Source organism: Spea bombifrons, chromosome 9, assembly GCF_027358695.1.
Source record: "Spea bombifrons isolate aSpeBom1 chromosome 9, aSpeBom1.2.pri, whole genome shotgun sequence".
NCBI lineage: Eukaryota > Metazoa > Chordata > Amphibia > Anura > Pelobatidae > Spea > Spea bombifrons.
Genome location: NC_071095.1, coordinates 40,083,248 through 40,096,016, shown reverse-complemented (window position 1 = coordinate 40,096,016; position 12,769 = coordinate 40,083,248). Strand labels below are relative to the sequence as shown.

General features: G+C 41.1%; 2 protein-coding genes across 3 annotated transcripts; one reads left to right on the top strand and one right to left on the bottom strand.

Moving 5' to 3' along the window:
• Positions 1–338: 338 nt before the first annotated feature.
• HAUS2 (HAUS augmin like complex subunit 2) lies at positions 339–4,748 on the bottom strand. Its single transcript, XM_053474883.1, has 6 exons — positions 4,602–4,748; positions 2,394–2,486; positions 2,062–2,131; positions 1,541–1,673; positions 1,321–1,429; positions 339–879 (listed from the first exon to the last, which is right to left on the bottom strand). The coding sequence occupies exons 1-6, from the start codon at positions 4,686–4,688 to the stop codon at positions 694–696; spliced, it is 678 nt and encodes a 225-aa protein (XP_053330858.1). The 5' UTR covers positions 4,689–4,748; the 3' UTR covers positions 339–693.
• A 166-nt stretch (positions 4,749–4,914) lies between these two features.
• On the top strand, positions 4,915–12,398 carry LRRC57 (leucine rich repeat containing 57). 2 transcript variants are annotated; one of them, XM_053475415.1, is made up of 6 exons: positions 4,915–5,062; positions 5,967–6,150; positions 7,413–7,548; positions 9,430–9,698; positions 10,450–10,635; positions 11,858–12,398. In XM_053475415.1, exons 2-6 carry the CDS (start codon positions 6,067–6,069, stop codon positions 11,897–11,899), a joined length of 717 nt encoding a protein of 238 aa, XP_053331390.1. In that variant the 5' UTR covers positions 4,915–5,062; positions 5,967–6,066; the 3' UTR covers positions 11,900–12,398. The 2 variants fall into 2 exon arrangements, with proteins under 2 accessions (XP_053331390.1, XP_053331389.1); XM_053475414.1 differs by lacking the exon at positions 4,915–5,062 and having other exon boundaries at positions 5,287–6,150.
• Positions 12,399–12,769: the final 371 nt, after the last annotated feature.

Sequence of the window (12,769 nt, the reverse complement as noted above, 5' to 3'; positions counted from 1 at the left end):
AAATGCTGAAAAAAAGCTTGAAATGGAAAATGTGAAATCGTGCACAGCGGGCAAAATGCACACAAAAATAAACACTGTTAGTGATTATTCTTATTTGAATCTTTAAAGCCTTTCAAAATGGTTCAGCTATTGTTACTGAGTACTAACCGAGGGCCAATTTGTTACAGCTACTAAAATTCTGCTGCTGTAGTCTAATGTATACTGATTTGCAAGGACACTGGCTTTTGGCTTTGTAAATTAAAAATAAATCATTTATCCCTAAGCATTTTTGAATGCTGTTATTTCCTAATGTTTTTTTAGTTAACAGCAGCTAAAATACACTTAAAATAATGTAATAAAAATGGAAAAGTAGCATTAGTTTTATTACAAAATAACAATATTCTGTAAAGAAAAGTACTTGATAGGCCATAGGTACAAGTTACTATTCAGTGCAAATAATCCTTTACCGTGGTTTGAGCCAGAGAGGAAGTAAAAATATATCTCGGCTTGTTGCCATTGGTACTGTTGTGGTTCTATGACAGTAGGGGTGATATGAATACAGTTCTATATATCTAACTCCTGTTTTTGGGGGTTATCAATATCCCCTCTTGTAACTGAATCAAGAAGATTGTGATGACCCCAAAGAGTGCTGTCCAGAACATAAATATCCATAGCCTTGTGAGAGGGTGAGCAACGCACAAAGCGAGCAGATAGCTAGGGGTGAAGGTTTTCAATAGATAAATAGGATGTGTTTGCACTGATAGATCCAGAACTTGCTTCTCGATTGTTCCGGTACGTAGCCTGAAGGAGTCCATATTGTTCCTCTCTCCACAACAAGATCCGCTCAGTCACCTCCTCAATCTCTGCTTCTAGACACTCCATTTTCACCAAAGCATTATCCTGAAGCAAAACAGAGGGGCGTCAACCATGTATCTGCACATAATCACAGTTGCTTACAGAATTATTATTCCCTATTGTCCACATTCTCATTGGTTAAACCCATACTGAATTTACGGACATTAAAGATACAGTAGATGAAGACTAGATAACAGCAGGCTGAATTACAGCTCACAGAGTGATCAGCCAATAATATAATTAATAATACTGTTTCCAGATCACAGGCAGAATGACTGCAGTGATGAGACCCCCTTCCCATACCCTGACAAATGTCAGAAGAGACCAGGAACAGATTTTTTGGATAAAGTATACTTGGCAGTACAAGGGAGAATGGAAAGGTTTGTGCCTCCATTGGCGCCTCCAGTGTCATAAGAAATGGCCAAAATAATGCTTATTATTATATTATAGCACAATCATTGCTTAACACTCCATAGTTAAGCTTACCATGTTATTGGCACTCTCCGGTATCTTAGGAATTGCCTGGATGGATTGAAGATAGACTTCTAGCTTCTCAATGAAATTCACTGCTAAGGTTAACAGTTCAGCGGCAGATCTGCAAAGGTTCGATATAAAAGAAAATGACTGATATTTCTCATAGTGAGCGGTGTTCTGAAGTGTCTGCCTACAAAAATAACAGAGCCAGCGAACCCATTAAATTCATTACCTGTGGTACGATGCCTCAATTGGCAAATTCTCCTGGCACAGTGGCTTTGCCAGTCTCTGCCGCAACGTGCGTTTCTCCTTCAGCACGGCCTCCAAGTGACTGTTCATTACTTGAAGGACCTGGCATTTCTTGCCTGTAAGAGGTAAATGCAATTTAAGGAAACCCAAGACATACATTCTCTTAACAAAAATCACCACAAACACAACAAAAAGCTCAGATCGGTTGAACCTCAGGCCAGTTATGCACTTGATGTACTCAATTTGGATACTCAGCCCAGCAGCTTGTTAGAGAGAAGCTGTCACCTATACAAATTTTAACCCTGGTAATATACTTATGCAAAGTACATATAGCATGTGGAGAAAATATATGTATACAGTATCTTTGGAAGAATACAACGTGGATGTGTGTGGTAAGGGTCATTTAGCATTCAGAACATTGACAATATCATGCTAATTCACAGAATATTTAAGGGTTTAACACATCAAAGCAGAAATTCAAGCTTCAATAAAGGGTCCACTTACTAAGGAATACGGGGTGAGTGATATCTGCCGTTTTTTGCTCCAGCTTCAACAGTTCAAGTTCAAGACTTTTCTGTGAGAGATACATAGAATTAAACCGATTGTTAACTGGTTACGGTCGTGATCATGCACAGGGGCAGATTCAGAGCCTGACCTTGGGTAGGGGCACACACATCCAGAAACGCACGCTAATGCGCAGACACACACATATCCAGACACATGAGCCAACACACAGACATCCAGCCATGCACTTTACCACACACTAACATACCCACACTCACCAGCAGAGAAAGAGAAATGCATCTACAACCTACATATTTTGTGAAGACATTTACCTGGTTGATTTCAGCTTTAATATCAGATATCTTTGCCACGTCATCTACACGGCTGAAGCATACAAATTCTTGCTGCGTTTGATCCAGTTCATTCTATTAAATCATTAAAGAAAAAAATAGTGAAAGTACTGAGTGAAGCAAACAAGCTACACATACCAACCACATCAATTATTCTATAATGATAAAGTATATACTTTAAATTTGATTAAATTAAATAATTATAATACAGATATAACCTGGAGGAGAGTAACCAATTTAATGGAGGATGAAATGTAGATCCGTATGCAGAACGGTAGGATGATGGCAGAAGGGATGGGGAGATGTGGATTGTGGATGGGTTGTCAATCGGAAAGGGAGATGGAATATGTTTAAGGAGTAGGGAGAAGAGTAAAAGCATGTAAGGGTCCAAAGTAGGGAGTGGGGGGGGTCGGGACAAGAGATTAGGTGGGCTACCTGCTGATTGAACGGGGTGATGGTGTTGTGGTTTTTCCTCCAGTGTAACTCTTATCTGTCTACTTATAAAGAGCCCACTTGGGGTGAGGCCACAGCAGCTACATTACCAAGAAAGCTTGTTTCCAAGTGAGGCCTAGGAATTTATAGGGCTGCCTCACAAGTGGTCAGATGAGGTGATTGCATACAGGAGGCAGATGTGCGACATTACTGTGAAAAAGTCACAATAATGTGTATACAAAATAATGTCATGCAAAATATCGATGTTTAACCCCTTCGTGTCAATGGCTGATTTCATTTTTTGGCCCCTTTGTGACAATGGCTATTTTAACATTTCTGCGCTGCTCGTGTTTAGCTGTAATTTTCTTCTTTCCCATTTACCGAACCCACAAAAGGTATATATATATTTTTTAGGACAAGAAGGGCTTTCTTTAGATGTCATTATTTTGATTGCATCATATCACTTACTATAAAAATAAAGTTTTAAAACATGGTGAAATTTTTTTTTAACCCCTTCAATCCCCTATAGACGTACCGGGACGTCCAAAAAACGCCCACTAAGAAACCCCTACGGACGTACCGGTACGTCTAGCCCTTCGTGCAGCGTCAGGGACACATCCCTGCCGCTGCATGGGAGATCAGGCTGTCGTTTGACAGCCTGGACTCCCCCCTGGCAGCAGAAGCCAGCGTTGCTGGCTTTCTGCTGCCCGATCTCCTGTAACAGCTTCCGGCGCGAAGCCGGAAAGCTGTTACAGATAGAAATGCTCGATCGCGCGATCGGGCTTTCCCTTCCAGGTCACGTCACACACATTTTGCTTCAGGTGTGAATTTACAGCTCCTGGTAAATGTCACTGTCAAAAACCCTAATATGTGTTCAGCAACATCTCCCAAATACAGTGTTAGGGGTTCCATAACACATTTCAGGCAGGAGTTTAATGCCAGGGTTTACAGCCAAGCTCATTATGAGTGCCGTAAAGTGCCATGGCTGCACGCTCCCCTCCCCATGTGACACCAAGTGATTCCTAAAAGAATAGGATTCGGGGGGGGGGGGATTTAATTTCTTTATATTTTGTATTTTGTATTTTTTTATTCCGGTTTATTTTATGACGTTTTGTATGTCTTCCGCTATCATTCTGACAGCAAATATAAATTAATCAGTTCTGTCTTTGTGCTTATAGCTTTCGGAGTTAACACATTACTGATTTTATAATTTGGAAGATTTTTGCCCAAATAGGGTTTTTATAGAGTCTGAGTAGTGCAGGGGGATACTGACGCCTTCTTGGGTATTTTTACAACCTTAAACAGGGCTTGGTGGTGGCGGCAGCAAGTAGGGCAGTGGGATCATGGGGTGAACTGGTTTGGAGATAAGGTGTAGTCCCTCTGGGGAGAGCAGCCTGTGAAAGTTTCTTTCCATTAACACTTTCACGCCCACGTTACCCCTTAAAGCCACGCTCAGAGTGTAGTGGTTCCTGTTGTTGCATTTGGGGCTTCTGTGAATAAAACACATTCTGCATTGTCTAGATGCATTACTCTGTTACATAAATAACTATTTAGAGGTCACATAAAAAGTCTTGTAAACCCCCGCCCCCTAAACACATCATAAAGCGCAGGTGTCCCTTTTTGGCCATTTGAAACGTAAACGTTAAATCCATTTTCATTATTAAATACGGAAGAAGACCCTGAAAGTGAAAGCAGCCCTGTTGTTGCCACGGTTACACAAAATGCCATGATAACTATGGAAAAGGGTTGTAATACTACCTGTGTCAGGACTCCGCATCCCAAACACTTCTCTATCAGCGCAGATGCTGCCGTGGGCTGTACCGGATCCCAAGGATTTGCTGCCATTGCAGACCCGTTGATAATAGATACGGACCGGACCGATCACACACTATCCAATGCAAAGAGTGCGCCAAATAGCGCTACCCAATCAGGCGCCGCGGCTTCTGATGACTCATGAAGCCAACCAACCGGAGATAACTGTTCACCGCCGCCATATTGTGTATGGCATCATAACAACATTCACCCACCACTAACGCCAACCATAGGCTGGAGAAACCGAGCGAGGAGGGGATTGTTTCCGGAAGGAGTTATGTGATTGTCTTGGGAGTAACTGTTACCGACAGCAGGGCATGTTTACACCGCTCTGATCTCACCAGGATATCTGCGGGTATTGGAACAAGGTCACTGTCAGTTCTATAAGTGCGATCACAGGTAGGACTGTCTGCATTCTGCAAGGATTTAACCCAAAACTTTAAATGGGGGTTCAGCCTGGATGGAACTGGATAAGAAACTTTTAAGAGTTGTGGCAGTTTTTGGGACGGATCAGGACATTAGGAGAGTGTGAGAGGGCATGGTAAGGGATACTATGGGTATAGCACATAACTCCTATGGGGGCTATTAGGGGCTGCAGAAATATATTTCACGCATACCTACTTCTAAAGTTGATCCAACAGAAGGCAAAAAACCCTACTTGGGGCAATTACCAATTGTGCCACAACAGGGGAAAAAATTCCTTCTTGATTCCATAGTCAGATTTCTCCCTGGATCAACTTGCTAATACTACTGTCCTTTTGACAGTTGTAGCTGAACCAGGAAAGCATCCAGACTTTTCTTAAAAATATCCACAGACCACTTATTTTTAGTTCCAAAGTGCATTACCTTACACTTATCTATATTGAATCTCATCTGCCACTTATTTGCCCAGCCCCCTAGCAAACACAGACAAGTGACTCCCAATATCTATTGCAAGATAATTAGTAAATACGTTAAAGAGAACTGGACCCAATACAAACCCCGAGGCAGCCCACTTACTACAGTTGTCCAGCTTGAGAATTTACCATTAACCACAACTCTTTGCACCCTGTCACTAAGCCAATTTCTCACATGATTCATTTAAAAAGTACATTACACAAGAATCTTTTATGGTGAGAAAGCCTTGGAAGAAAGACTCAGGGGGAATGTTTCATAATTCAACTTGCAGCCTTAAAAGAATAACCTGCTACAATTAGAAGTAAATCCCCCCTCTTGTTGGGTTTACATTTTTATTTCAATATGTGAAGAGCGAGAATAGGGGCTATGGTGTTATTGTGTGATTTTGATGATATCCTTGTTTTAATGCCATAGCGAAAGTGGTTGTACAGACGGACTTTTGAGCATTTGAGGTGTGATTGAGCTGTCAGGAGAAGTTTTGCTGGTTGGAGAACACGACATCCCGTTGTACGCGATGGGAAACAGTGCCTTGAAAGCCCATCTAGAGACTGCACAGAAGACTGGAGTTTTCCAGCTTACAGAAAAAGGCTTAACCGAGGTAAGAAAAGAAAATGTAAGTTAAAAGGGCACAGTTCTGTGTCCACTATAGAAGAATGCATATTAAAGTAATACACAAAACAAAGAAATAAAGTGCTGCACAAAATTTACAAAAGACACCACAATAAGTGTGAAAATTAAACAATACTTAAATTTATCTTCAATAGGTCCACTTAGAAGGGTCCACTTAGATAAATTTAAGTATTGTTTAATTTTCACACATATTATGGTGTCTTTTGTAAATGTATTTCTTTGTTTTGTGTATTATGTTTTACACATTTGTGGTCAGTGTGTTGGTTCTGCAGCACCAAGGTATTATGCCTGTTTAAGTTGTGTTATTACACCAGATTTCTGGCATTTTTATTTTAAGCGCTGAATATCACTCTTTGTTTTCCACAATGCATATTAAAGTACTCTGTGAGCAATTTTAATATGCATTCTTCCAAAATGCAAATTAAGTGTCTCCCTGACATTTGAATTGCAGCCCTGTTGCTGCAGCTGCCCTTCTCCTCCATGGTCTTAAATTTCTTGCCACTGATTGGCTGCTTGAAGTAGCCATTCAGTGACCGGGAAATGCTGCCAATGTGGAATTTCCACACATACGCACTGGGTCTGAACAGACCCTGGCGTGTAGCATTCGCTGAGCGGAGGTGAGTGCATCACATGGTATTTATCTGGGGGTGTGGAATGGGGCAAATACATATGGTGGGTACAACACAACAATTTAAAGGGTGCATGCAGCTATCTTATGCATAAAAGTGGATGAAAGTGAATTACGATTTGGCACTACGTTTTTTGGACACTGCAGTGCAGTGAAAGCTTGAGCTAGCTGGTGGAGGTGTAGGGAGCATTATGGCCCCTTCCCTCTATCCATAAAGGGGTCTTTCCTCTCGGGATCTACCTGAAGTTCAAAGGGGTCCTACCCTTCGGGGTTTGACTCGAAGATCCGGCCCTCCCATGAGGGAGGGAGGGAAGGAATTTTGTCTGGATTCTCCCTTCGGGGAGATCCAGAATAGTTTGTCAGGCTTCCGCTGCCTTAATGCACGGAATGCGGCACCAAAGGAGCACGCACCTCGGGCTCCAAAAAATAAAAATGCATGAAAGTGGATATGATGGCTGCAGTTTACTTTGTGTGTTTGTGTATATATGTATATATGTATGTATATATATATATATATATATATATATATATATATATATATATATATATATATATATATATATATATATATTTTATTTATTTATTTTTTTCTTAATTTCTAGTTCCCGGAGGATCTGCAGAAGTTGTTTGGAAACCTCCGGACCATAAATCTCTCCAATAATAAAATAGAAGTGTTACCAGCGTGGATAGGAAAATTCAGCGCTCTCAAAAGCTTGTCACTAAATCACAACAAACTGAGTAAGGGAGCTTCCATAACATCACTTTTTTATTTTATACTCCTTTTTTAATTCTTTCTAATCCATCCATTACTTTAAAATTGTGTGCTGTGTAAGCAAACTGTATTGAGGGAACGCCCACCATTTTTTATTAGTATCAGCTTGAAATACATTTTCAACAATGTTATGCTTTTTTATTTTATAAACAAACAATTATTTTTGCATAATGCTTTCAGGCAGCTGCATTTTAGTCATTAGTATCTGTTCAAGGTCTGTTATATTAGTCCATTCTACTAGAAATACAACCAACTCCTTTTACTGCCTGTGCTAAACATGAGAAGGCACCACGTAAATATAGGAAATTATTTCTTGTAACTGTAAATATTGTAACAAATGAAAGAAAGAGAGGAAAAAAACAGCCCAATATTGTCTGAAAAAATATACCGTATTTGCTCGATTATAAGACGAGGTTTTTTTCCAGAGCAAATGCTCTGAAAAAGACCCCTCGTCATATAATTGGGTCATCTTATAATCAGACCTCAAATAGGTCTGACTATGAAACTAAGCTCCAGATCCCCCGCAGTGTTGGATCCTCCTCTCTTATGCCCCCCCCACTTACCGGTGCTTCGGACTCCCCGGTGTGTAGCCAGGGCAGCGTGTAGACGTGCGGGGAATTCTCTCTGACAGTCGGGGAAGGTTTGCGCGATGGACGCAGACAACCCCGCTGTTAACCGCACCTCCTTCCGGCTGCAGCGGAAGAATACACACCGGGGAATCAGAAGCACCGGTAAGTTTGGAGGGAGGGAGTGTTAAATGGGGGGCATAAGGCATTTCTGTGGGCAGAGTGCTCTATGAAATGCCTTTTAACCCCCTTAATGCCACTCTGCCTCCAGAAATGCCTTTTAACCCTCTATACGCCACTCTGCCCCCTGAAATACCCTATACTTCCCTATATGCCACTCTGCCCCATAATATGCCTTTTAACCCCCTTAATGCCAGAGTGGCTTATAGGGGTATAAGGCATTTCTGGAGGCAGAGTGGCACATAGGGGGTCAAAAGGCATATCATGGGACACAGTGCCATATAGGGGGTATAAGGCATTTCTGGGGCAGAGTGGCAAGCCTGGGGGCAGATGTGCATAACTAGGAGGGGGGGCAGGTTGTAAAATAAAAGGAAATAAAAACCAAAATATTTTTCTCGATCATAGCTTTTATTTTAAAAAAATAGTTCACATAGTTTACATGAATTAACATTTACTGGTAAAACTTTTTTCCTATAGGGTCGTCTTATATACAGGCTTTTTCTTTTTTGTTCCTAAATGAATATTCAGATTTTGGGGGTCGTTTCATAATCTAGCAAATACGGCAATTTAAAATCTCTCACAAAGGACGTTTCTTACAAATAGACAAGCTATAACGCCTGTTATAATTTGAGCCTGCTCAGTGTTTGTCCCGGTTGGGTTCTCACCCTCCTTCTGTATGCCAAAAAGAACCCTAGAGTTCATTTCATTATGGTCCCTGGGAGGAATCACCACGTGGAGGCAACGATATTCATTCAAATGAGACCCAGTTAGAAGCTAAAAAGGATACACCATAGGCAATCAGGTGATGAGTGGGAACAAGTGTTCCTTTGATGAGTGAGACGTTAATATATACAATCCTTTGTACAGACGAAGAAGAGCCCTACGTGTTTCGTCAGTTAGACCCGACTTCCTGAATTTGAGAACCCTGAATTTGAGAACGTGTGTTAATTATAACAGACATTATAGCATTTCTATTTGTAATATAATATTTTAAATATAAATTAAATTATATTATACTTTTCTTTAAAAATGTTTTGTTTCAGAAAATCTAGTGTTTTAGAAAAGTAGGATATGTTTTTAACAGGTTTCTCTTTTTAACAGCCAGACTTCCTGATGAACTGTGTAAATTGAAAAAGCTGGAGACGCTGCATCTGAGTAATAACCAGATTACGCAGCTCCCGAAGGACTTTGGTCAGGTTTCTGCATTAAAGACCCTAAACTTATCGGGCAACCAGCTGCGAGCCATGCCACCCCAGCTCTGCACCCTGCGGCATTTGGACGTGGTGGACTTGTCAAAAAACAGGATCCAGGCTGTACCGGACGAGGTGGCTGGCGTGCAAGCCATAGAAATAAATTTGAACCAGAATCAGGTTGGCAAACCCATGGACCAGCGGCACAGCATTAGCCACTAACAGACTGTTACAGAAATTAGAATGTAACGATAACGTGGTTTACTGGGCAGTTAAAACATTTTTACAAAATCAGAAAAATGTTCAGTTTTTGTAAAAAAAAAAAAAAAAATACATAAAACATAATTTGGAAAATAAATCAGGGAAATGTTTTCAGTAATTGTAAAAAAAAGAAATACATAAAACGTAATTTGGAAAGCCTCAGGCTTGTGAGGTGTTGCCTGATAATTTAAACCTCCATTGTGGCAACTAAAATACACACATGGCAGAGACATACTGTATAGTATAAAACCGACCATGTTGCCCACTTTAACAGGAATTGTGCACTTCAGCTATTTTACCTCCTGAAACATTTATGGTGTTTACATTTTATGGTGTCAAGCCATGTGAGGTGATGTCATAACGTTACAGGATGGGGGAAGCTTTTTAATGCAGGAATTTGCAGAGTGTAAAGGCGTTATGGGTGAAGTCGTTTTTGCATACTTCTAGTCCTTGCTCTGCCTACCTAAATCTTGCTTAAAACTGGGTTAACCCCTTAAGGACAATGAGCGGTCCCTAAACCCATTGAAAACAATGCATTTTGTCATTAAGGGGTTAAAATGAAAGACCACAAAAAGTCCCAAATATTACCCATTCTAGGGGGGTCCAAATGAGTCTAGTATAAAATGGCTGTTTTCCTTCGTATTAATGCATTTTGCTTTAATGCTTCCAGATATCTCAGATCTCCATACAGATCTCAAGCTGCCCACGTCTCAAGGTCCTGCGCATGGAGGAGAACTGTCTGGAGCTCAGTATGTTGCCCCAGAGCATTCTCAGTGATTCTCAGATATCGCTGCTGGCTGTGGAAGGGAACCTCTTTGAAATAAAGAAACTCCGAGACTTACAAGGATATGATAAGGTTAGTGTGTGTGTGTGTGTTTACATTATACAAAATACACCCCCACAAAAGGTATTTACCGTATTTGCTCGATTATAAGACGACCCCCCCAAATCTGAATATTAATTTAGGAAAAAAAGAAAAAGTCTGATTATAAGACGACCCTATAGGAAAAAAGTTTTACTAGTAAATAATAATTCATGTCTATTTTTTTTTGTTTTTAATTTCCTTTTATTTACCAACCTGCCCCCAGTTATGCTCATCTGCCCCCAGGCATGCCTTATACCCTCCTATATGCCACTCTGCCCCATGTTATGCCTTTTAACCCCCTATATGCCACTCTGGCATATAGGGGGTTAAAAGGCATATCATGGGACAGAGTGGCATATAGGGGGACACTTACATACCCAGACACTAATATACCCACCCAGACACTTCCCTACCCACTGAGACACTTCCCACCCAGACACTTCCCTACCCACTGAGACACTTCCCACCCAGACACTTCCCAACCCACTGAGACACTTCCCACCCAGACACTTACCTACCCACCGAGACACTTACCTACCAACCCAGACACTAATATACTCAGGCACTTCACTCACCGCGATGCCTCAGCAGGCGCTTGCTGCAGCTCCCACGGGATTTCAGCATGACGCTGTGTGACCCCGCTAGGCCCCGCCTCCTCCCGAAAATTGAAGAGGTCTACCGGATCTGCTTAGGGACGGCACAGTGCCGCCGGGTCCCGGTCCTGCAGCAATCTCCACAACCGGCTCTGCTTCCCCGCAGTGGGCGGGCTATCCCGGGAGCAGGAAGGTACGCACGTATGCAACCTCGGCTGCTGCCGGCACTTTCGCCGGCGCTCGGTGATAGACGCCGGCAGCAGCTGAGGTTACCGCACAGGAGGATCCAGGTCCCCTGCAGCGATGCGGGGGATCTGGATCTTAGTCTAATAGTCAGACCTCATTTGAGGTCTGATTAGAAGACGACCCCGATTACAAGACGAGGGGTATTTTTCAGAGCATTTGCTCTGAAAAAAACCTCGTCTTATAATCGAGCAAATACGGTATTTAAAAATTGCAAGTGGGCACAACTGTAGTCATATTGTGACCCCAAAGTATAAATGGGGTAGAGTTGGTTAATGACTAATGTAATAGCAGTTGGGAACTGGCATTGCTAATGTACAAATATAAAACAAATTAGGTTTTTCATTAACTTTTTCGTTATATGTTTTGTTCTTCAGTATATGGAAAGATTCACAGCCACAAGGAAGAAATTTGTGTGAATGGACAATTATTTGCTACGTTACTGATATACACTTTACCTGTGCAATAGGCTCTAAATATAGGGCCAGACGCTTACTGTATCCTTTGCGGGATTCACACTGTACAGCAGCGTAGAAGCGTATGGAGACGGCGCACCAAGATATCGCACATCGCCTAGTCTTAATCCACCTGTCATTATCCTGACAGCTTAAATAGTTAAAGCATTTCTTGCATTTAACAAGACATTTCAGCAGAGTTTATATAAAAAATTGTATATTTTCCTCTTATGAAACGTTAGTCTTGTAAATTTCAGCGTAATATGTCAGTAAGCCATTATTCTTACATTTTAATTACACGAAGCTGGTGTGATTACTGATTGGTTTGGTTCATGGTGGCACCGTAATTATATACCGACTACAACCGTAACGTAATTAATAGGGTTTACAATGTTTTGTCGTCTTTGATTATATAATGTTCTGCAAGTGGCTATTAAACTAAATTATTATAGAAGTATCAAAAGATGACAAACTGCTTTACATTTTAGGCTGATCATTTTATTATATAAATATATTAAATAAATATAAGGACCCTGTGCATACAGCCGTTTTATTTTGTTGTTGGCAAAATTCCATAAGAGCTCAACTACTAGTCTTTAAGGAAGGCACTATTTAATAAATAAATTGCTACCACTTTATTATTGGCCTAAAGCAGTGTTGCATGGGTTTCATTTTGTAATATATAGTGGCTGCTGTTCCTAATGCGGACGCTGGCTTGCCCGTATGGTGAGGGTTGGTGTTCTATACATGCACATAGATTACCAGGGAAAGGTAGAGTGATCTGCGTGCTGAGATTACTCTCCCATTAATATATTGGTAAGTCATGACCAGCAG